This window comes from Chlorocebus sabaeus, chromosome 23 (assembly GCF_047675955.1).
Source record: "Chlorocebus sabaeus isolate Y175 chromosome 23, mChlSab1.0.hap1, whole genome shotgun sequence".
Lineage (NCBI taxonomy): Eukaryota > Metazoa > Chordata > Mammalia > Primates > Cercopithecidae > Chlorocebus > Chlorocebus sabaeus.
The window spans coordinates 49030093-49053027 of record NC_132926.1 but is presented as its reverse complement, the minus strand read 5'-3'; the positions used below and the strand labels follow the sequence as shown (position 1 = coordinate 49053027).

Here is a 22935-nt window from a genome sequence, read left to right as displayed (position 1 = left end):
TGAAGTCTCAGCTACTTGGGAGGCTGAGGTGGGAGAATTACTTGAACCCAGGAGGTGGAGGTTGCAGTGAGATGAGACTGCACTCCAGCCTGGGTGACATAGTGAGACCCTGTCTCAAAACAAACAAACGAACAAACAAACAAAACTATTATGACCATTCACTTTTTCAGCACAAACGCCACCATTCTGAAAAACCGTCTAGGTTTTCATACATGAGGACAATACACTAAGGTATGTTAGAGATGGGTGAGAGGTATACCTTTCTTTTATGAGATTAGAAAAGCATCGTTAGAAAAGGGGAAGTAGAAAAGGAGACCAGTAGGCAAGTCCTCATCCAGATTTGTTTTAGGAAGAATTGTATATGAATGTTGATAATCTAGAAATTGGTTATCTGTTCCTGCATAACTCTTGAAGAACTTTCATGTCCACAAATTGGAAGACTGCTGCCTTGAAAGTCTAAATACTTAAGACACTATTCTACAGCTAACAGCCCTTACGAAGATGTTGCTTTTTTTTTTTTTTTTTTTTTTGAGACAGAGTCTCGCTCTGTCGCCCAGTCTGGAATGCAGTGGCACGATCTCAGCTCACCAAAACCTCCACCGCCCAGGTTCAAGTGATTCTCTTGCCTTAGCCTCCTGAATAGCTGGGATTACAGGTACCTGCCACCATGCCTGGCTAATTTTTGTATTTTTAATAGAGATGGGATTTCACCGTGTTGGTCAGGATAGTCTCAAACTACTGGACTCATGTGATCTGCCCGCCTCAGCCTCCCAAAGTGTTGGGATTACAGGTGTGAGCCATTGTGCCCAGCCAATTCTTCTTTTTATAAACATAAATCATAGCATATTATATATTCTGTTCTCTACCTTATTTAATATGCCTGATACTTCTTGGATAGCTTTCCATGTCAGTTCATATAATCAATCTCTTAATTCAATTGTCATTTCATTCACAGTTGAGGCAATAAAGCAAAATGACTAAGACCATGAATCTGGGGGACAGGCTGCATGCTTTAACACATACTTTTTCTTCTTACTAGCTGTATGACAATGAGTAAGTTATTCAACATCTCCTTGCTTTAGTTTCTTCATATGTAAAATGAAGACAATAATACTACCCACCTTAATAGTGTAGATATCAGGTTTAAATAAACTAATACTTATAAAGACCCTAGAATAGTGCTTGGCACATAGTAAGCATCCATTAAACATCACTAACATTATAATTAAAATCTGGAGAACCACCATTAAACATTTGGTCCTTTAATAAAGTCTATAAATACACATTAAAAAATATTCCTTTGTATACCACATGTAAACCTACCTTTGCTGTAATAATAATCTATTTTCTTTTTCTTTTAAAGCTTTCTTTAGTTCTGCTGTCCTTGAGGGCCTGTGTAGGTATTTTCTTTTTCCTGTGCATTCGTAAGTCCAATGTCCAAATTCCAAGCATTTCTGACATCTTACATGTTGCTTATTTGCTTCACTACAGAACAAAAAGTAGAATACAAGCCTTAAAATTCTATCTTGTGACTTTCACACTGAGAACTATAAAAAATATGAAGAATAAAATTATGTTTACTCTTATGGTCCAATTCACAAAAATAAACATTTTATTCTTTATATTATGTGAGATTGTATACAAGTCTAATAAGTATAATTATATGGTTTGGCTGTGTCCCTATCCAAATCTCATATTGAATTCCCACATGTTGTGGAAGAAACCTGGTGGGAGGTAACTTAATCATAGGGGCAAGTCTTTCCTGTGCTGTTCTCGTGATAGTGAATAAATCTCACAAGATGTGATGATTTTAAAAATAAGAGTTTCCGGCCACGCACGGTGGCTCATGCCTGTAATTCCAGCACTTTGGGAGGCTGAGGCAGGCGGATCACGAGGTCAGGAGATGGAGACCATCCTGGCTAACACGGTGAAATCCCATCTCTACTAAAAATACAAAAAATTAGCTGGGCGTGGTGGTGGGCGCCTGTAGTCCCAGTTACTGGGGAGGCTGAGGCAGGAGAATGGCATGAACCCGGGAGACGGAACTTGCAGTGAGCCAAGATCGTGCCACTGTACTCCAGCCTGGGTGACAGAGTGAGACTCCATCTCAAAAAAAAAAAAAAAGAAAAAAAAGAATCAGAAAATCAGGCCAGGTGCAGTGGCTCATGCCTGTAATCCTAGCACTTTGGGAGGCCGAGGTGGGTGGATCACGAGGTCAGGAGTTCGAGACCAGCCTGGCCAACATGGTGAAACCCCATCTCTACTAAAAATACAAAAATTAGCTGGGCGTGGTGGCGGGCACCTGTAATCCCAGCTACATGGGAGGCTGAGGCAGGAGAATCATTTGAACCTGGGAGATGGAGGTTGCAGTGAGCCTCGATTGCGCCATTGCACTCCAGCCCGGGCAACAGGGTGAGACTCCCATCTCAAAAAAAAAAAAAAAATCAGCAAATCAACAAGGGGGTAAAGAATAATCAACCTGACCAGCTGAAGTGGCTCACATCTGTAATCCTAGCATTCTGGGAGGCCACAGGTGGAAGGACTGCTTGAGGCCAGGAATTTGAGACCAGCTAGGCAGGACAACACAGCAAGACTCTATCTCTACAACAAATTTTGGAAAATTAGCCCAGGCCAGGCCCGGTGATTCACGCTTGTAATCCCAGCACTTTGGGAGGCCAAGGCAGGCAGATAATTTGAGCTCAGAAGTTTGAGACCAGCCTGGGCAACATGGTAAAACCCAGCCTCTACAAAAACTACAAAAATTAGCCAGGTGTAGTGGCAAACACCTCTAGTCCCAGCTACTTGGGAAGCTGAGAGAGGAGGTGCAATCGAGCCCAGGAGTTCAAGGCTACAGTAAGCTATCATTGTGCCACTGCACTTCAACCTGGGTGACAGAGGGAGATTCTCTTTTTTTTTTTTTTAAAAGATGGAGTCTCACTCTGTTGCCCAGGCCGGAGTGCAGTGGCACGATATTGGCTCACCACAACTCTGCCTCCCAGGTTCAAGCGATTCTCCCACCTCAGCCTCCCAAATAGTTGAGACTACAGGCATGCACTATCATGCCCGGCTAATTTTTGTATTTTTTGTAGAGGTGGGGTTTTGCCATGTTGGCCAGGCTGGTCTCAAACTCCTGGCCTCAAGTGATTCACCTACTTCGGCCTCCCAAAGTGCTGGGATTACAGGCATGAGCCACTGTGCCCTGCCTGATTCTGTCTCTTAAAAAAAAAAAAAAAAAAGGCCAGGCACGGTGGCTTATTCTCGTAATCCCAGCACTTTGTGGGGCTGAGGCAGGCGGATCGCTTGAGGTCAGAAATTCGAGACCAGCGTGGCCAACATGGTGAAACCCCTGTCTTTACTAATACAAAAATTGCCAGGCTTGGTGGCGCACACCTGTAATCTCAGCTACTCAGGAAGCCGAGGCAGAATCATTTGAACCTAGAAGGCAGACGTTGCAGTGAGCCAAGATCACGCCACTGCACTCTGGCCTGGGCGCCAGAGTGAGGCTCTGTCTCAAAAAAAAAAAAAAAATTAAAACAAGATATGGAACAAGACAGAAATCCAGAGTTCAGTCAACTTCTGTGCTGGGTGTGTCTGTCCATCACAAGAGAGTATCACATATTACAAGCTAAGGAGACAAACTGTGTCAGAGTTAAGATGAAGGGCTATACCCTACGAATAAACCCAAGTTTTTACAAACTTCAGCCAACTTCTAGTTACCTAGAAGACTGAGAAAAATCCAGTCCCTGAAATTGGACTGATACAGCCAAGGAAGAAAAAAAAATAAAAGAACTGAAAAGGAAAAAACCTGTCATTTCTTATCGATTACGCATTAGGTACACTGTAAATCCTAATGAATCTACAGATAAAATATTTTGAAATAATTAGAATTAAGTGAGTTTAGCAAGGTTTTACATTTGGGTCAGCAATTTTTTTTTTTTTTTTTGGAGACAAAGCCTTGCTCTGTCGCCCAGGCTGGAGTGCAGTGGCGCGATCTCGGCTTACTGCAACCTCTGCCTCCCAGGTTAAAGCAATTCTCCTGCGTCAGCTTCCAGAGTAGCTGGAACTACAGGCACACACCACCACGCACAGCTAATTTTTTGTATTTTAGTAGAAACGGAGTTTCACCATGTTATCCTGGCTGGTCTCAATCTCCTGGGCTCTGGCAATCCACCCGCCTCAGTCTCCCAAAGTGCTAGCATTACAGGTGTGAGCCACCACGCCCGGTACAAGTCAGCAAATTTTTCTGTAAAGGGTCAGGTAGTAAATATTACAGTCTTTGTGGAACAAGAGGCAAAACTGTGGATGTTATATAGGTACTCATGTAACATGAGAGAAAACAAATTTCCATATTTTGTGGACAAAATGGAGGCTCATACATAAACAACATTCTTAGCTTATGAGCCTCCAAAAACAGGTAGCAGGCAGGATTCAGTGACCATGGTTTGTGGAACCTTATATTAGCTATAGAGGCACCGTATAAAGATGAATTGAGTTTCTATATAACAAAAACAGTTTTTGTATTTAGTTTGTATAGATGAGGTCTCCTTATGTTGCCCAGGCTAGTTTCAAATTCCTGAGCTCAAGTGATCCTCGCACCTTGGCCTCCTAAAGTGCTGGGATTACAGGCGTGAATCACTGTACCCAGCCACAAAAACAGTTTAAAAGGAACTTTGTTTTTTTTTTTTTTTTGAGATGGAGTTTTGCTCTTGTTGTCCAGGGTGAAGTACAATGGCGCGATCTCAGCTCACTGCAACAGCTGCCTCCTGGATTCAAGTGATTCTCCAGCCTTAGCCTCCCCAGTAGCTGGGATTACAGGTGCCTGCCACCATACCCAGCTAATTTTTTTGTATTTTTAGTAGATGCGGGGTTTCACTATGTTGGTCAGGCTGGTCTCGAACTCCGGACCTCAGGTGATCCACCCACCTTGGCCTTCCAAAGTATTGGGATTACAGGTGTGAGCCACCGCACCTGGCTAAAAGGAATCTTTTAATTTAAAAGAATTTTTTTTTTTTTTTTTTTTTAAGGAGAAGAGGTCTCACTAAGTTGCCAAGGCTGGTCTTGAACTCCTGGGCTCAAGCAATCCTCCTGCTTTGGCCTCCCAGACTACAGACATGAGCCACTGCATAAGTGAACATTTTAAAAAGATAATATTTATAATAATCCTAAAAACTACCAAATACCTAGAAAACAGAGAAAAGAAGTGTGAGACTTTTAGGCAAAAACAAACCTTAGACCAGGCGTGGTGGCTCACGCCTGTAATGTCAACACTTTGGGAGGCCAAGGCAGGTGGATCACAAAGTCAGGAGTTCAGGACCATCCTGGCCAAGATGACGAAACCCCATCTCTAATAAAAATACAAAAAAATTAGCTGGGCGCAGTGGCAGACACCTGTAATCCTAGCTACTCAGGAGGCTAAGGCAGGAGAATTGCTTGAACCAAGACCAGGGCAGTAGAGGATGCAGTGAGCCAAGATCACACCACTGCACTCCAGCCTGGGCAGTAGAGTGAGACTCCATCTAAAAACAAAAACAAAAACAAACAAACAAAAAAGCAAAAAACAAACCCTGACTGAGATAAATTAAATACCAATATAAATAGCTAAACAAATAGAGGGATATACCATGTTCATAGACTGGAAGGTTCAATATTATAAAATGTCAATTCTCTCCAAATTCCTGTATAGATTCAAAGCAATTCCAATAAAAATCCCAAAAGTTTCTTTGGGTGCAGAACTTAACAAGCTCATTATAAAATGTGTACACAGCCAGGCTCGATGGCTCTCTCCTGTAACCCCAGCACTCTGGGAGGCCAAGGTAGGCAGATCACTTGAGGTCAGAAGTTCGAGACCAGCGTGGGTAACACGGTGAAAGCCCATCTCCACCAAAAAAAAATTTTTTTTAAATTATCTGGGCATGGTGGCATGCACCTGTAGTCCCCAACTACCTGGGAGGCTGAGGCAGGAGAATTGCTTGAACTTGGCAGGCAGAGGTTGCAGTGAACCAAGATCGTGCCACTGCACCCCAGCCTGAGCGACAGAGAGAGGATCCATCTCAAAAAAAAAAAAAAAAAAAAGTGGGCCAGGCTCGGTGGCTCACTCCTGTAATCCCAGCATCTTGGGAGGTCGAGGCAGGCAAATCACCTGAGGCCAGGAGTTCAAGACCAGCCTGGCCAACATGGTGAAACCTCATCTCTACTAAAAATATAAAAATTAGCCGGGTGTGGTGGTGTATGCCTGTAATCCCAGCTACTTGGGAGGCTGAGGCAGGAGAATTTCTTGAACTTGGGAGGCAGAGGTTGCAGTGAGCCAAGATCATACCACTGCACTCCAGCCTGGGCAACAGACTGAGACTCCATCTCAAAAAAAAAAAGTGTACAGAAATTCAAAAGGCTAGTAACAGACAAAATATAACAGAAAAACAAGATGAAGTAGAATATAAAAAGACAGTACAAAAATGGGACTAGGGGCCAATCACAGTGGCTCACGCCTGTAATCCCAGCACTTTGGGAGGCCAAGGCGGGTGGATCACTTGAGGTCAGAAGCCCAAGACCAGCCTGGCCAACATGGTGAAACCTCGTTTCTACTAAAAATACAAAAAATTAGCTGGGCATGGCAACACACACCTGTGGTCCCAGCTACTTGGGAGGCTGAGGCAGGAGAATTGCTTGAACCTGAGAGGCAGAGACTGCAGTGAGCCAAGACAGCGCCGCTGCACTCCAGCCTGGGCGACAGACTGAGGCTCCATCTCAAAAACAAAAAACAAAAAACAAAAAAATTTTAAAAAAGGGACTAGGAAACACAAATGAACAATAAACATATGAAAAAGTATTCATTAGTAATCAAAGAAAAGCAAATTAAAACCCCAACACCACTACACCCCTCCCAGAAAGACTAAAAATAAAAACTAGTAATAGCAAATATTAGCAAAGATATGTAGCAAAAGAGGCCAGGCGTGGTGGCTCAAATGTGTAATCCCAGCACTTTGGAAGGCTGAGGCAGGCAGATCACAAGGTCAGTAGTTCGAGACCAGCCTGGACAATATAGTGAAACCCCATCTCTACTAAAAATACAAAAATTAGCTGGGCATGGTGGTGCGCACCTGTAGTACCAGCTACTTGGAGGGCTGAGGCAGGAGACTCCCTTGAACCCAGGTGGCGGACGCTGTGGCCAGACAAGATTGCGCCACTGCATTCCAGCCTGGGCAACAAAGCAAGACTCCGTCTCAAACAGAAAATAAAAAAAAAAAGTTATGTAGGAAAAGAAACATCCATCCACTGTTGATAAGAATACAAATTGGTACAACTATTTTGGAAAAAAAAAAAAAAACTCAAAAACAACCATTTACTATATTTGAAAAGATATGCTTACTCTATGGCTCAGCAATTCTACTTGCATGCAATAGAAATCCACGCGCAAGTATACCAAAAAATATTTACAATATTGCGTGTCCTTTATGTATTATAGCTTTTAAAAATTTTCAGTCACAACCTTACAGAAAAGTTCTAACTCTGTTTCAAATAATTATTTTTCCTGAATCATTTGTAAGTTGCCCACTTGATTCCTCATCAACCCAAAATATTTTACTGCATATTTTCTGTAAACTAGAAACTTCTATATATCAATCAAAATCAAGAAATTAATATTAATACATTCCTACTATTTACTCTTTAGACCACATTTAAGTTTCATCAAATGTCTTAACGTCCCGTATAGCAAATTCGGTTCAGCGCCAGAGTTGCACTTGTCACATTTCTTTAGTCTCCTTCAGTAGGAAGAGTTCCTCCGTCACGTCTTGCTTTCATGATCTTGACACTTTTTTGAAAATTACAAGCCAGGTGTCTTTGCAGTGTACTTTAATTTGAGTTGGAAAATTTGCTTCCAAGCCCACTCATGTGGCTATTTGCAGAAGGCTTTAGTTTCTTGCCATGTTGGCCTTTCCACAGTGCTGCTTACAACACAGCTTCGCCCAGAGTGAATGACCAAGACCATCACTTTTGCTGTATTCTACTGACCACACAGACCAACCATGGTATAATGCGTGATTACACAAGGGTGTACCAGGAGACAGAGATCATCATAGTCCATCTTGGAGGCTGGCTATCACATCTGATATCTCTGAGTATCTTTGGCAGGAATAAAATAGAAGTGATGCTGTGTACTTCTCATTGTATCCTAGCAGGTTAACATAAGACTTAAATTTGTCTTATTACTGATGACGTTCACTTTGATCCCTTGGTTAAGGAGTGTCTACCAGACTTCGCCATTGTGAGGTTTTTTTGTTTTTGGTTTTGGTTTTTTTTGAGACTGAGTCTTGCTCTGGCACCCAGGCTGGAGTGCAGCGGCATGATCTCAGCTCACTGCAGCCTCTGCCTCCCGGGGTCCAGAGATTCTCCTGCCTCAGCCTACTGAGTAGCTGGGATTACAGGCGCGCATCACCACACCCGGCTAATTTCTGTATTTTCAGTAGAGATGGGGTTTCACCATGTTGACCAGGCTGGTCTCGAACTCCTGACCTCAAGTGATCTGGTTGACTTGGCTTCCCAAAGTGCTGGGATTACAGGCAGAAGCCACAGCATTTGGCCTGTAAACTTACTTTTCATCCTTTTGTAATTGTGGCAGTTTTAAAATATGTCCACAAATTTTGTGGAATTGTAATTCCCCTCTCCTTGGGTGTGGCCTGGACTTCACAACTTGCTTCCAACTAACAGAATGAAGCAAGGTGAGGGAGTGTGACTTTGAAGACTAGGTCAAGCAGCTGTCATGTTATCAAGATAGTCAAGCAGCCTCCACAATGACCTATGTGGCAAGGAACCTCACCCTTCTGTCAATAGCCATGTAAGTGAACCATCTGGGAAGCAGATTCCTAGTTCTGGTCAAGCCTTCAGATAACTGCTGCCCCTACCAACATCCTGATCACAACCACATGGGACAGCCTGAGTCAGAACCACTCACCTAGGTCACTTCTCAATTCCTGACCCAGGGAAATTGTGCATTAATATTTATTGTTATAAGCCACTAAATTTTAGAAGTAATCTGTTACACAGTAATTGGTAACTAATACAGTAATTATTTTGTGGGCTAATACTTGAAAGTCCATAAATATCCTACTCCTCATTAAATATTTAGTTCCTTTATTCATGAGTATGGATTAATGTTTTTCCATTTTATTCAATGGGTTATAATCCATCACCAGCTTTTAGTCTGAGGCTCAAATTGTCACAGTTTTGGTCAGTGGGAGCCCCTTCAAGCTGGATTCTGTGTTCTTTTGACACGGCTCCTTTATTATTTGAGTATTTCCTTGCTTTCTGGTACAACAAAAAAATCCAGGCTCAGTTTGTATTTTCCCTGCCCTAGCCTGAAACCAGCCATTTCTCCAAGGTGCTCTGATAATGTTTGGAGCCAACATGGGGGCACACACGTGCTTGCTGTTACTGGGATATTGCTGCTCCTAGTTAGTGTCAGCGGATAGAGCTAGGGAACACACACATCTACTCATCTGTCAAATATACACACTTACATCTATATTTAATATTTTGAAAACCATGATTTCACACTGATAATCTTAATTCTAACCCAATTTCACAGATTTTTAAAATTTTTCTCCACTTCATCTTAGCCAAAAAGCCGAGAAGCAACTATTGTTTATTTTTCTCTTTTTTTTTTGAGATGGACTTTTGCTCCTGTGCCCAGGCTGGAGTGCAATGGCGTGATCTCGGCTCACTGCAACCTCCACCTACTGGGTTCAATCGATTCTCTTGCCTCAGCCTCCCAAATAGCTGGGATTACAGGCGCCTGCCACCACACCCGGCTAATTTTTACATTTTTAGTAGAGGTGGGGTTTCACTATGTTGGACAGGCTGGTCTTGAACTCCTGACCTCAGGTGATCCGCCCACCTCAGCCTTCCAAAGTGCTGGGATTATAGGCGTGACCCACTGCGCCCAGCTATTTTTCTCTTCTATATTTCCTTCTTCAAGAAGAAACCTGGTTCCCACTATCCTTAATAGATTACTTATTTGGTCAATTCCCCTTATGTAACCAAATATTTGCCCATTGTTGCCACTGCTGACTCCTCCCCCATATCCTCTTAACTTCACTTGAGATCTGCCCTGCACCCACACCCCCCTGACTCCCATTGCCAGGCGGGCCCCCCAGCCACATTTCTCTTTATACTCAGGCTCCGGTACCCTATACCAAATTATACCCACCCACATACCCTGTGTGGATGTTCTCTCCATGAGGAGACAACTTTTGTTAAACTGCCTTGTGTGGACACCCCTGATCTGACGCCCTGCACCGGACTTCCCCACTACTGGATGCCCTCTGCAACCTGTTGACATCACAAGCCAGTTCAAGCTCCTCTGTAGGTGCTCTCCTGACCCCACATTCAGCTCTAGTATTTCAAAGCCAGGTTGATCCTCTGCATAGACACCTAGTGTGCTCTATTCTAACCAATACCTTTAGGACTGCATTGTTCAGGAAGGGAAGAGGAAGAACTATAAAAATGTTCATAGCATGATTTTTTCATTTTTGAGACAGAGTCTCACCCTGTTGCCCAGACTGGAGTGCGATGGTATGATCATGGCTCACTGCACCCTCAATCTCCTAAGCTCAAGCCATCCTTCCGCCTCAGCCTCTCAAGTAGCTGGGACCACAGGTGCCCACCACTATGCATGGCTAATATTTTTAGTTTTTGTAGAGATAGGGTCTCGCTATGTTGCCCACGCCAGTTTCAAACTCCTGGCCTCAAGCAATATTCCCACCTCAGCATCCCAAAGTGCTGGGATTGTAGGCATGAGCCACTGTGGTTGGCAGCATGATTTGTAGTATCCTCCAAATTGGAAATAATATGAAAGTAGAACAGAAATTTGTGGTACAGAATACAGTGGAATACTTCATGGTAATAAAAAAGAATAAATTACAGCTTCATTTAACATAAGATACAAGATAGACTCAAAAGAATCCAAATTGAACAATTCTATACAAAGTTTAAAGAGACAGCCAGGTGTGGTAGCTCACTCCTGTAATCCCAACACTTTGGGAGGCCAGGTGGGTGGATCACTTGAAGCCAGTAGTTCGAGACTAGCCTGGGCAACATGGCAAAACTCTGTCTCTACTAAAAATACAAAAAATTAGCTGGGTGTCATGGCACATGCCTGTAGTCCCAACTGCTCGGGAGGCTGAGGCCTACAAATCGCTTGAACCCAGAAGGTGGAGGTTGCAGTGAGCCGAGATCACGCCATAGCACTCCAGTCTGGGCAACAAAATGAGAATCTGTCTCAAAAAAAAAAAGACAAAATTAAACTGTAGTGCACAGACAGTAAAAATATAAACCGAGGCCAGGCGTGCTGGTTCACACCTGTAACCCCAGCACTTCTTTAAAGTTTTAAAGAAATCTTTACTCTTCCACTACATAGCTATATGATCTTCAGCAAGCTGATTTTTTTTTTTTTTTTTTTTATTACAATAGAGACAACGTCTCACTATGTTGCCCAATCAGGTCTCAAACTCCTGGGCTGAAGCAATCCTCCCTCCTTGGCCTCTCTTTTTTTTTGAGACGGAGTCTTCCTCTGTCGTCCAGATTGGAGTGCAGTGACGCAATCTCAGCTCACTGCAACCTCCACCTCCTAGGTTCAAACAATTCTCATGCCTCAGCCTCCCAAGTAGCTAGGGCTATAGGGCGTGCCACCCTGCCCTGCTAATTTTTGTATTTTTAGTAGAGACAGGGTTTCGTCATGTTAACCAGGCTTGTCTTGAACTCCTGACCTCAGGTGATCCTTGGCCTCGGCCCACCTTGGCCTCCCAAAGTGCTGGGATTACAGGTGTGAGCCACCATGCCTGGCTGAGCAAGCCGATTTTTGAACTGAGTTCCCTCTTCTGAAAAATGTGGTAATATTGGCCAGGTGTAGAGGCTCATGCCTATAATCCCAGCACTTTGGGAGGCCAAGGCAGGAGGACTGCTTGAGGCCAAGAGTTTGAGACTTACCCTGGCCAACATAGCAAGACTCCATCTCTATTTAAAAAGAAAAAGTAGTAATATCTACTTTACTAGGTTATTCAGAGAATTAGCTGAGACCATAACCATGGCTCATACAAACTGTGTGCCAAGAATTTAAGTAAGTACTACTTATATGTGGTCACACCCAATCATAACAACCCAATGAATTGAGGGCACTATCTACTCTGTAGATTGGGAAGCAATATCTCCATTCTATAGATTGGAAAGTATATAAAGCAAGCAGTAAGGCATCTGACATAAAGTAACAAATAAATGAGAGCTATTATTACTAATCCACATATTAGAGCAATCAGAACGATGTGGACTAATGATACACAGAAATTAACATGTTCTCAAAACATGGTTGTTGGTTTTTTGTTTGTTTTTGAGACGGAGTTTCGCTCTTATTGCCCAGGCTGGAGTGCAATGGCACAATCTCAGCTTACCGCAACCTCTACCTCCTGGGTTCAAGCAATTCTCCTGCCTCAGCCTCTCGAGTAGCTAGGATTACAGGCAGGCGCCACCACGCCTGGCTAATTTTGCATTTTTAGTAGAGATGAGGTTTCTCCATGTTGGTCTGGCTCGTCTCGAACTCCTGACCTCAGGTGATCCATCTACCTCGGCCTCCCAAAGTGCTGGGATTACAGGCGTGAGCCATCGCGCCCGGCAAAACATGGTTGTTTTAAAAATAAAAGGTGTGAAGTTGCATGCAGGCCTCCCACCTCCCAGGCTCAAGACTAGCCTGGATAACACAGTGAGACCTCATCTCTACAAAAAACCAAAAATTAAGGCCAGGCGTGGTGGCTCACACCTGTAATCCCAGCACATTGGGAGGCCGAGGCAGGTGGATCATGTGAGGTCATAAGTTTGAGGTCAGCCTGGCCAACACGGTAAAACCCCGTGTCTACTAAAAATATAAAACTTAGCCGGGCGTGGTGGTGGGCTCCTGTAATCCCAGCTACTAGGGAGGCTGAAGCACGAGAATTGCTTGAACATGGCAGATGGAGGTTGCAAAGAGCTAAGATTGTGCCACTGCACTCCAGCCTGGGTGACAAGAGCGAAACTCTGTCTCAAAAAAAAAAAAAAAAAAAAAAAAAAAAAAAGTAGGCCGGGCACAGTAGTTCACACCTGTAATCCCAGTACTCTGGGAGGCCGAGGCAGGCGGATCACGAGGTCAGGAGATCGAAACCATCCTGCCCAATATGGCGAAACCCCGTTTCTACTAAAAATACAAAAATTAGCTGGGCAGGGTGGCGCGCATCTGTAGTCCCAGCTTCTTGGGAGACTGAGGCAGGAGAATTGCTTCATCCTGGGAGGTAGAGGTTGCAGTGAGCCGAGATGGCGCCATTGCATTCCAGCCTTGGCACAGAGCCAGACACCGACTCAAAAAGTAAATAAATAAAAATAAAAATAAATAAATAAAACATTAGCTGGGTATAGTGGCACCCTGTAGTCCCAGTTACTCAGGAGGCTGAGGTGGGAGGATCATTTGAGCCCAGGAGGTTGAGGCTCCAGTGAGCCATGATAGCACCACTGTGCTCCAGCCTGGGTGACAAAGTGAGACCCTGTCTCAGGAAAAACACAAAAACACAAAAGTCATTGAGGGAGCCAGTAGATATTGTCACTGGTTGAAAAGATAATTCAGGCTGGGCACGGTGGCTCACGCCTGTAATGCCAGTACTTTGGGAGGCTGAGTCGGGTGGATCACCTGAGGTCAGGAGTTCGAGACCCACTTGGCCAACATGGGGAAACCCCATCTTTACTAAAAATACAGAAAATTAGCTGGGCATGGTGGCGGTCACCTGTATTCCCAGCTACTCGAGAGGCTGAGGCAGGAGAATCACTTGAACCTGGGAAGTGGAGGTTGCAGTGAGCCGAGATCATGCCACTGCACTCCAGCCTGGACAACAAGAGCAAAACTTCTATCTCAAAAAAAAAAAAAAAAAAAAAAAAAAATTCAAACAACACACTTATATGGGCAATTAGTAATGCTGAAATGAATTTACAAATAGTTGACAACTGGTCAGTAGACATTGGGCAATAACTGATTGTACTGCACTGCCTTTTTAAAATTTTATTTTATTTTATTTTATTTGGAGATGGAGTCTTGCTCTGTGGCCTAGGCTGCAGTGTAGTGGCATGATCTCAGCTCACTGCAACCTCTGCTTCCCGAGTTCAAGCAATTCTCCTGCCTCAGGCTCCTGAGTAGCTGGGACTATAGGCATGCACTACCACACCTGGCTAATTTTTGTATTTTTTAGTAGAGATGGGGTTTCACTATATTGGCCAGGCTGATCCTGAACTCCTGACCTCAAGAGATCCACCCTCCTCGGCCTCCCAAAGTGCTTGGGTTACAGGCGTGAGCCACCACGCCCGGCCTCTTTTTTTTTTTTGAGAGAGGGAGTCTTGCTTTGTCACCCAGGCCACTGCAACCTCTGCCTCCCAGATTCAATCAATTCTCCTGCCTCAGCTTCCCCAGTACCTGGGATTACAGGCGCCTGCCACCATGCCCACCTAATTTTTCTATTTAGTAGAGATGGGGTTTCACCATGTTGGCCAGGCTGGTCTCAAACTCCTGACCTCAAGTGATCCGCCTGCCTCGGCCTCCCAAAGTGCTGGAATTATAGGTGTGAGCCACCACATCCAGCCTGCACTGCATTTTTACGAGCAAGAATCTTCTGCAATACTATAAGTTTCCTATGACTTAAAGATTTGAGAAACAGTGCAAAGACAATGAAAGAAGCGGGCCCTCATAGAGTCACATAGCCAGGAAGGGTGGACTAAACGGAGCACTCAGTAATCATCTTGTCTTTCTGTCCATTTCAAAGCCTTTCACGACTTTCCCTAAAAATCAAAATATGTGAGGGTGTTGGTGGTGGAGGTCCATAGTCTTCTTTTCCAAGCTTACAGGTTGTTTTCTCCAAATTGAGAAATTGATAGCTTGGGACCCTAGTCATTAAAAATATCCACCAGACATTGTGGAGCTTGTTTTTTATTGTTATAAATATGACATTCACAAATATCATCTAAAGCTCAGGTATGAGGCTGGACACAGTGGCTCACGCCTATAATCCTGGCACTCTGAGCGGCCAAGGCAGGATCACCCGAGCTCAGGAGCTTGAGACCAGCCTGGGCAACACTGTCTCTAAAACAAGAAAAAAAAAAGAAAAAAAGGAAAAAAAAAAAAAGACAGAGAAAACAAATGAAGCCCAGGTATGATTAACATATTTTATATGTATGTTTTAAACACTCACAACTCACGAATCACCCCTAAAAATACTAATCTTCCATAAAGATTGCTGAGTTAGACAAACATAATTTCAAAACAAACACAATTACCATTTCTTTCTACCGAAATGAATTATCTATTCAAACAATATTTCATTTCTGTTTGCTAAGGTAAAGTTCAAGGATGTATTTGAATGGTACAGGCTTTTTACGTGAAACGATGTTCTTTGATACCAAAAATACTAGGACACACTTCCCATATTGGCAAAGTTGTTTTTTTAATGCCTATTGTCGGCAAAAGCGGGGAATAGCCACTCTGTAAATGGACGCCGCTGGTGAGAATGTAAAGTGGCACAAATTTTTCAAAGAGCAACTTGTTAATATGCAACAAAAAAATTTAAAATGTGCACACCAGCCAGGTGCAGTGACTCACACCTATAATCCCAGCACTTTGGGAGGCCAAGGCGGGTAGATCACTTGAGGTCAGGAGTGACCTGTTGACAAGCCTGGCCAACATGGTAAAACCCTATCTCTACTAAAAATAAAAAAATTAGCTGGGTGGGGTGGTGCGTCTGTAGTCCTACCTACTCAGGAGGCTGAGACAGGAGAACTGCTTGAATTCCAGAGGCAGAGGTTGCAGTGAGCTGAAATCGTGCCTCTGCACTCTAGCCTGGGTGACAAAGTGAGACTCCATGTCAAAAATAAATAAATAAATAAATAAAAAGTGCATACTAAAAAGGGAACATAAAAGATGACCATTTATCTAGAAAATACCTAAGAATCCAAAAAATAGAGCAACTAGGCCAGGCACAGTGGCTCACGCCTATAATTCCAGCACTTTGGGAAAGAGAGGTGGGAGGATCATTTGAGCCCAGGAGTTCAAGACAAGCCTGGGCAACATAGCGACACCCTGCCTACACAAAAAATAAAATTGTGACCAGGAGTGGTGGTTCACGCTTGTAATATCCCAGAATTTTGGAAGGCCAAGGCAGATCACTTGATACCAGGAGTTTAAGACCAGCCCAGCCAACACGGCGAAACCCTGACTCTCCTGAAAATACAAAAATTAGCCTGTAATCTCAGCGACTTGGGAGCTGAGGCATGAGAATCACTTTAGCCAGGGAGGCAGAGGCTACAAGGAACCGAGATTGTGCTACTGTACTCTAGCCTGGGCCACAGAGCAAGACTCTGCCTCAAAAAAAATATAAATAAAAAAATAAAATAAAATTGCTGAGTGTAGTGGGTTGCAGCTGTAGTTTCAGTTACTCGGGAGGCTGTGGTGGGAGAATCATTTGAGCCAGGAGTTCGAGGCTGTTGTGAGAGATATGATCATACAACTACACTCCAGCCTGGGTGACAGAGCAAAAGCCTGTCTCTTAAAAAAAAAAAAAAAAGAGCTACTAGAACTAAAAAATTAGTAAGGTCAGAGGACATAAGAACATTATACAGAAGACCACCAGCAACAACTGAAACTAAAAATCTTTTTAAATTTTTATTTATTTATTTTTTTGAGACGGAGTCTCGCGCTGTCACCCAGGCTGGAGTGCAGTGGTGCAATCTTGGCTCACTGCAAGCTTCGCCTCCCAGGTTCACGCCATTCTCCCACCTCAGCCTCCTGAGTAGCTGGGACTACAGGCACCCACCACCATGACCAGCTAATTTTTTGTATTTTTAGTAGACGGGGTTTCACCATGTTAGCCAGGATGTTCTTGATCTCCTGACCTTGTGATCCACCCACCTCGGCCTCCCAAAGTTCTGGGATTACAGGCGTGAGCCACAGCACCCGGTCTAATTTTTTGTATTTTTAGTAGAGATGGGGTTTCACCGTGTTAGCCAGGATGGTCTCAGCCTAATTTTTTGTATTTTTAGTAGAGACGGGGTTTCACCGTGTTAGCCAGGATGGTCTCGATCTTCTAACCTTGTGATCCGCCCACCTCGGCCTCCCAAAGTGCTGGGATTACAGGTGTAAGCCACCGCACCTAGCCTTTTGAAACTAAAATTTTTAAAAAACACTATTACAATACTTCAGGACAAATCTGACAAAAGACATGCAAGACCTCTACCCTGAAAACTACAAAACACTGCTAAGAGAAATTAAAGATGACCTAAACAAATGGCGAGATAGACACATGCACGGATCAGAGAATTCAATACTGTTAAGATGTCAATTCTCCATAGGTTGATCTGCACACTCAACGCAATCCCAGCTGAAATTGCGGCAGTTTTTGGTAAGCTAATTCTAAAATTTATCTGGAAATACAATATAAAATAGTCAAAATAACTCTGAAAAAGAGAAAAATCAGAGGGCTAACACATGGTTTCAAGACTTACTATGAAGCTACAGTAATCATGACACTACCAGACTTTATAAATACTGTACATTAGGCCACTCTAAATTTACAAATTTTTTTTACTTCAATATTAAATTCATCTTAGCTTACTATAATTTTACTTGATAACTTTTTTTTTTTTGGAAACAGAGTCTTGCTGTGTCACCCAGGCTGGAGTGCAATGGTGCAATCTCGGCTCACTGCAACCTCTGCCTCCCAGGTGATAGTGATTCTTCTGCCTCAGCCTCCCAAGTAGCTGGGATTACAGGTGCCCGCCATGACACCTGGCTAATTTTTTGTATTTTTAGTAGATATGGGGTTTCACCATGTTGGTCAAGCTGGTCTCGAACTCCGGACCTCAGGTCATCTACCTGCCATGGGCCACCCAAAGTGCTGGGATTACAGGCGTGAGCCACCACACCCAGCCTACTTTATAACTTATAAATGTTTAAAACTTTTTGACTCTTTTGTAATAACAACACACAAACACATAGCTGTACAAAAATACTTTTCTTTCTTTGTATCTTCATTCTATAAGCTGTTTTCTATTACAATTTATTTTTCTTTTTAAACTTTTTTGTTAAAAACTAAGACACACACACATTAGCCTAGGTCTACACAGGGTCAGGATCATCAAGATGTCACCAGGCAATAAAATTTTTTTTTTTTACCTCCATTATAATCTTATGGGACAACCACAGAATCAATACATGGGATCTGTTATGTGGTGCATGACAAAATAGAGAAAGATCCAGTTATGGCCTGCATGGTTTGGTACTGTCCAACCTTTTTTTTTTTTTTTTTTTTTGAGACAGACTCTCGCTCTGTCGCCAGGCTGGAGTGCAACAGTGCAATCCTGGCCCACTGCAACCTCTGTCTCCTGGGTTCAAGCAATTCTCCTGCCTAGCCTCCTGAGTAGCTGGGACTATAGGCGCGTGCCACCACACCCAGCTAATTTTTGTAGAGACGGGGTTTCACCATGTTGGCCAGGATGGTCTCGATCTCTTGACCTTGTGATCCACCCGCCTTGGCCTCCCAAAGTACTGGGATTACAGGTGTGAGCCACCACACCCGGCCTTGTTCAACATTTTCATAAATGCCTTGTATGAGGACACAAATGTACATATTTATCAAACCTGCAGTTGACACAAAGCTGACAGGGATACCTAATAACGATGGATGGCTGAATCAGGATCCAAAACGTCTTGACAGGCTGCAACTCTGTGTCGAATCTAACAAGATGAAATTTAACAAGGACAAAGGTAAGTCTGACACTTAAGTCCAGAAAATCAGTACAAGGCAGGGGAGGTCTGACTTGATGACAATTCAAGTAGAAAACAAGGTTTTTTAGCCGACTGAAATCATAGCAAGGGTCAAAAACAAGGGAGTCAGAAAGAAGTGAGGTTTAACTTTATAAATATTATTTCTTTTCAGCTCAACATAAACTTTTAGATAGATTTGAAAAACACAACAGGCCACGTCAGGAGGTAGTACACATTACTGGAAATCTTCAAGCCAAGTTTGATAACGACTCTGGATGTTGAAGAGGAAGTAGTGGAATCTCATATAAGGTTTAATAGAAGAAATGACCCCAAATGTTGCCTAGATTCCATAGTTTACTTAATATGGGTATATGTAAGTACAGTTTACAAGGTAAAAATAATTTCATTCCAATTGATTTAGTAGACTGACTAGTTAAGTCTCTGAAAGAGCTACTGAATGAGGAGTTTGTATTTAGGCTTTTTTCCCCGTTTTCTTCTGTTAGTCCAAAGATTTTTTTTTTTTTAAGAACGATAAGGCCAGGCGCGGTGGCTCACGCCTGTAATCCCAGCACTTTGGGAGGCTGAAGCAGGCAGATTACCTGAGGTTAGGAGTTCGGGACCAGCCTGACCAACATGGAGAAACCCCGTCTCTACCAAAAATACAAAATTAGTCAGGCAGGTGGCACATGCCTGTAATCCCAGCTAAAGGAGGCTGAGGCAGGAGAATCACTTGAACCTGGGAGGCGGAGGTTGTGGTGAGCCAAGACCGTGTCACTGCACTCCAGCCTGGGCAACAAGAGCGAAACTCCATCTCAAAAAAAAAAAAAAAAAAAAAAAAAAAAGATGATAGTACTTTCTCACTTCTCATTACTAACTTAAAAACTATTTTAAATTTGTTGTTATAGAAGTAATATATGCTCCTTGTAAATAAAATTAAACCTTTTTGATGAATATAAAATGAAAAGTAAAGGCTCCTCTCCTGCTTTCCCCCCAAATACATTCCCCAAACTCTCTTGGACTTCGCAAGCCTCTAAAGGCCCTCCTTTGCTGAATCCCTTGGAGACTTACACTCTGTAAACCACAACGGTTTTTACAGTATGCCACATGTTTGCTTCCCAACAAGACCAAAAGCTCCTTAAAGGTAAGATTTGTCTTTTACAAATCATGTAACTCATGTACCAAATACAGACACATTGTAGATAAAAAACATTTAACTTTTGATACTTCTGAAACAATAAATAGCAGTATTATTCAGATGCTAAGTCTTATTTTCACTTCATATTTAAAGTGGACATTAGTTTTGCCAATCCTGCATTCATTTACTTCCTCTGACCTATCTACCCTGGTTATCATTGGCTTATGGTCATCCATTCAGTTGTACTGAAAGGAGAATAAGATCTCTAAATCAATCAGATATTCACAATCCCACAGGCATAGTTTAGCATTGGGCATGTAATCCAATCTAGACCAAAGAAGTACAATCAACTTGAAGCTGAGAGAATATAAAGGACCCTGGATACTGCAGCCATCTTGGGAGCACAGAATAGAGCCTATTCAAATATGGAGCCAACAACCAAAGAGCAAGCGTGAGAGACAGACAGGGAGAAACGGAACTCTAGTGACATCATTTAGCACTCCCTTTAAGTATTATCATCCCATTTTTGATCTCAGAATTGTCTGACTTAATGGTAGGCACAGTGGCTCATGCCTGTAATCCCGGCACTTTGGGAGGCAAAGGTGGGATCACTTGAGATAAGGAGTTCGAGACCAGCCTGACCAACATGGTGAAACCCCGTCTCTACTAAAAATACAAAAATTAGCAGGGCATAGTGGTGGGCACCTGTAGTTCCAGCTACTCGGGAGGCTGAGGCAGGATAATCATTTGAACCAGGGAGGCAGAGGTTGCAGTGAGCCAAGATCACACCACTGCATTCCAGCCTGGGCAACAGAGTGAGACTCCGTCTCAAAAAAAGAACCGTCTGACTTCAAGCCTTCTCTCTTCACCAAGCTTACTACTCTAACTCCCTAAGTCTGTCTGTACATTTGAGGAACTCTTATCAGGCCTGAAAGTGTAGATGGAAAGGAGAAGAGAAAGAAAGGGATTATTTGAATTAAAAATATATAAAAAGATATAAATACATATATATATATAGTAGCAGACTTTGAGCTATATATGGACATGAAAATGGAGATGGCATGAAATATTTTATGAAAAAAGAGGCAGATGTTTGGATGTGCAAAGGCTGTTGGAAAAAAAAGCTTTATAAGAAAGGGTATCTGGGGTGACCCTTGCATTATTTGTCAGGTGTGAATCTCTTCTGCCACTATCTCTTGTTCATTAGGCGTAATGGCCATCTTTCAGTTCTTTAAAAAGTAAGTTTCAGCCTCAAAGCAATTATGCCACTGTCCGGATGCTCTTTCTCCAAATCCTCTTACGACTGTTAATTTTTCACCCTTTAAATCTCTGTTCAAATTCCACCTCTTCAGAGATGCCTTTTCAGTCCAACCAACCTAAAGTGGGCCTTTCTCTCTTTCCATCACAACAGTTTGTTTCCTTCAAAGCTGTTATCACCAGCTGTATTTACATTTAGTAGTTTATCGACTGTTTCCATCACTAGAATGTAAGCTCTCTGAAAGCAAGGATTTTTGTCTTGAACACCTCTTTTTCTTTATACCCGATGTCTGGCACAGAACGGTAGGTACTAGATAAATTAATATTTATTGAAAGAATGAGTACCAAAAAGTGATAAGATAGCTTGGGAGAGCAGTCGGCATTGTAGGCAGGATTCCTAGGGAAGGCGCTAGAGTAAGGAAGTAGGAAAAGGCAGCAGGGATGGGTGCTAAATAGGAAACTGAAGGTTTACGTCGGCCGGCATAAAGCTGTCGGACCGGGGCTTCAGGGCTCCCTTGTCGACGCGTGGGGTTGGCGGAGGGGCATAAATCACTGAGTGACCAACTGTGGGCGTTCCCTTCAGAGAAACCAAACGCGACAGTTGTCTTCAAACCCCGCTCTGTCCCGTGCCGCAGACTTTACACGGCTGTCTTCCGTGAAATCGCTAACCCACGGTCACCAGACTTATCGCTCGGGCCCGAGCCCCTCGGGAGCCAGAAGCGTGTTTGAGAAACAGACATTCTCTGCCGGTCCCAATAGGGGTCCGACACCAGCCCGCTGACGCGCGTTTCACCGCTCCCAGCCCGCCCGTGGGCCCGAACCGGATCCTTACTTACGCTTGTCTCCGAGCTATGAGCCGATGCATGGGAGTCGCCATCTTAGCGCGGTCAAAGTCGGCCGCGCAGGGTTTTGGGAAACTCCTCGGAAGGGCGGGGCTTCCAACCGGGAGGCCGTAGACGTAGGCGGGGCCAGACAGGCCTCTAGGGGTTCTGGGGCAGCCTCCGCGGCCGGATCTCTGTGCCTGCTCGGGAGGTCGGGAGGGTTGGAAGGGGAGGGAGGGGAAGGGAGGGGATGAAGGGTCGGAAGGGGAGGGGAGGGGAGGGGAGGGGCTGGTGTCTCCAGTGTGGGTCTCGGGTTCTCTGGCGGAACCGGGTTTCAAAGGATGATTACAGGCAAGAACATTATCTGTGGAAAATGAGGACCACATTCTCGAACGAGGGATACACATACAAAGACAAAGAATGAAACTGTGGTGTTCAGAAACTTAGAAGTAGTCTGGAGAATAGAAAGGAATTAGTTGACCAGCAATTGAAAGAATGACTTTAGCAAGCCATAGAGTGCAAACATACACGTTATTTCTGTTTTGTATGTATTTCACAGGGTTGTTACAAGTACTAAATGGGACTGTGTAAAGCTGCTTTGTCAAGCAGAAAAGGACTATGCAAAAATTTTACAATATTTTAGCTGCACCTACATCTAATGTCAGCTCACGGAGCTATTATTCTCTTAAAACTCAAGTTCTCTGAAATATATATAACTTTCTGAAGTGTGTGTGTGTGTGTGTGTGTGTGTGTTTCCGGGTCATCCGTATTTTTTCCTTTTTTTTTTTTTTTTTTTTTCCATTTGAGACAGAGTCTCGCTGTGTCGCCAGGCTGGAGTGCAGTGGCGCCACCTTGGCTCAGTGCAACCTCCGGTCCCTGGTTCAAGAGATTCTCTTGTCTCAGCCTCC

General features: G+C 43.5%; 1 protein-coding gene across 7 annotated transcripts in view; it reads right to left on the bottom strand.

The window, feature by feature from the left end:
- Nucleotides 1-22288, bottom strand: part of ZCCHC10 (zinc finger CCHC-type containing 10) — a 31451-nt gene extending 9163 nt beyond the window's left edge. Inside the window, exons 1-3 of one of the 7 annotated variants that reach the window (XM_038007959.2) lie at nt 22043-22254; nt 18689-18784; nt 1324-1485 (exon numbers count right to left, since the gene is read on the bottom strand). In XM_038007959.2, the coding sequence (XP_037863887.1) occupies nt 1324-1485; nt 18689-18784; nt 22043-22083 (299 nt within the window). In that variant the 5' untranslated portion in view covers nt 22084-22254. Of the gene's footprint in view, nt 1-1323; nt 1486-6621; nt 6744-18688; nt 18785-22042 lie in introns of those variants that run through there. The other 6 variants (XM_038007964.2, XM_038007952.2, XM_008014407.3 and 3 more) reach the window with 6 other exon arrangements.
- Nucleotides 22289-22935: the final 647 nt, after the last annotated feature.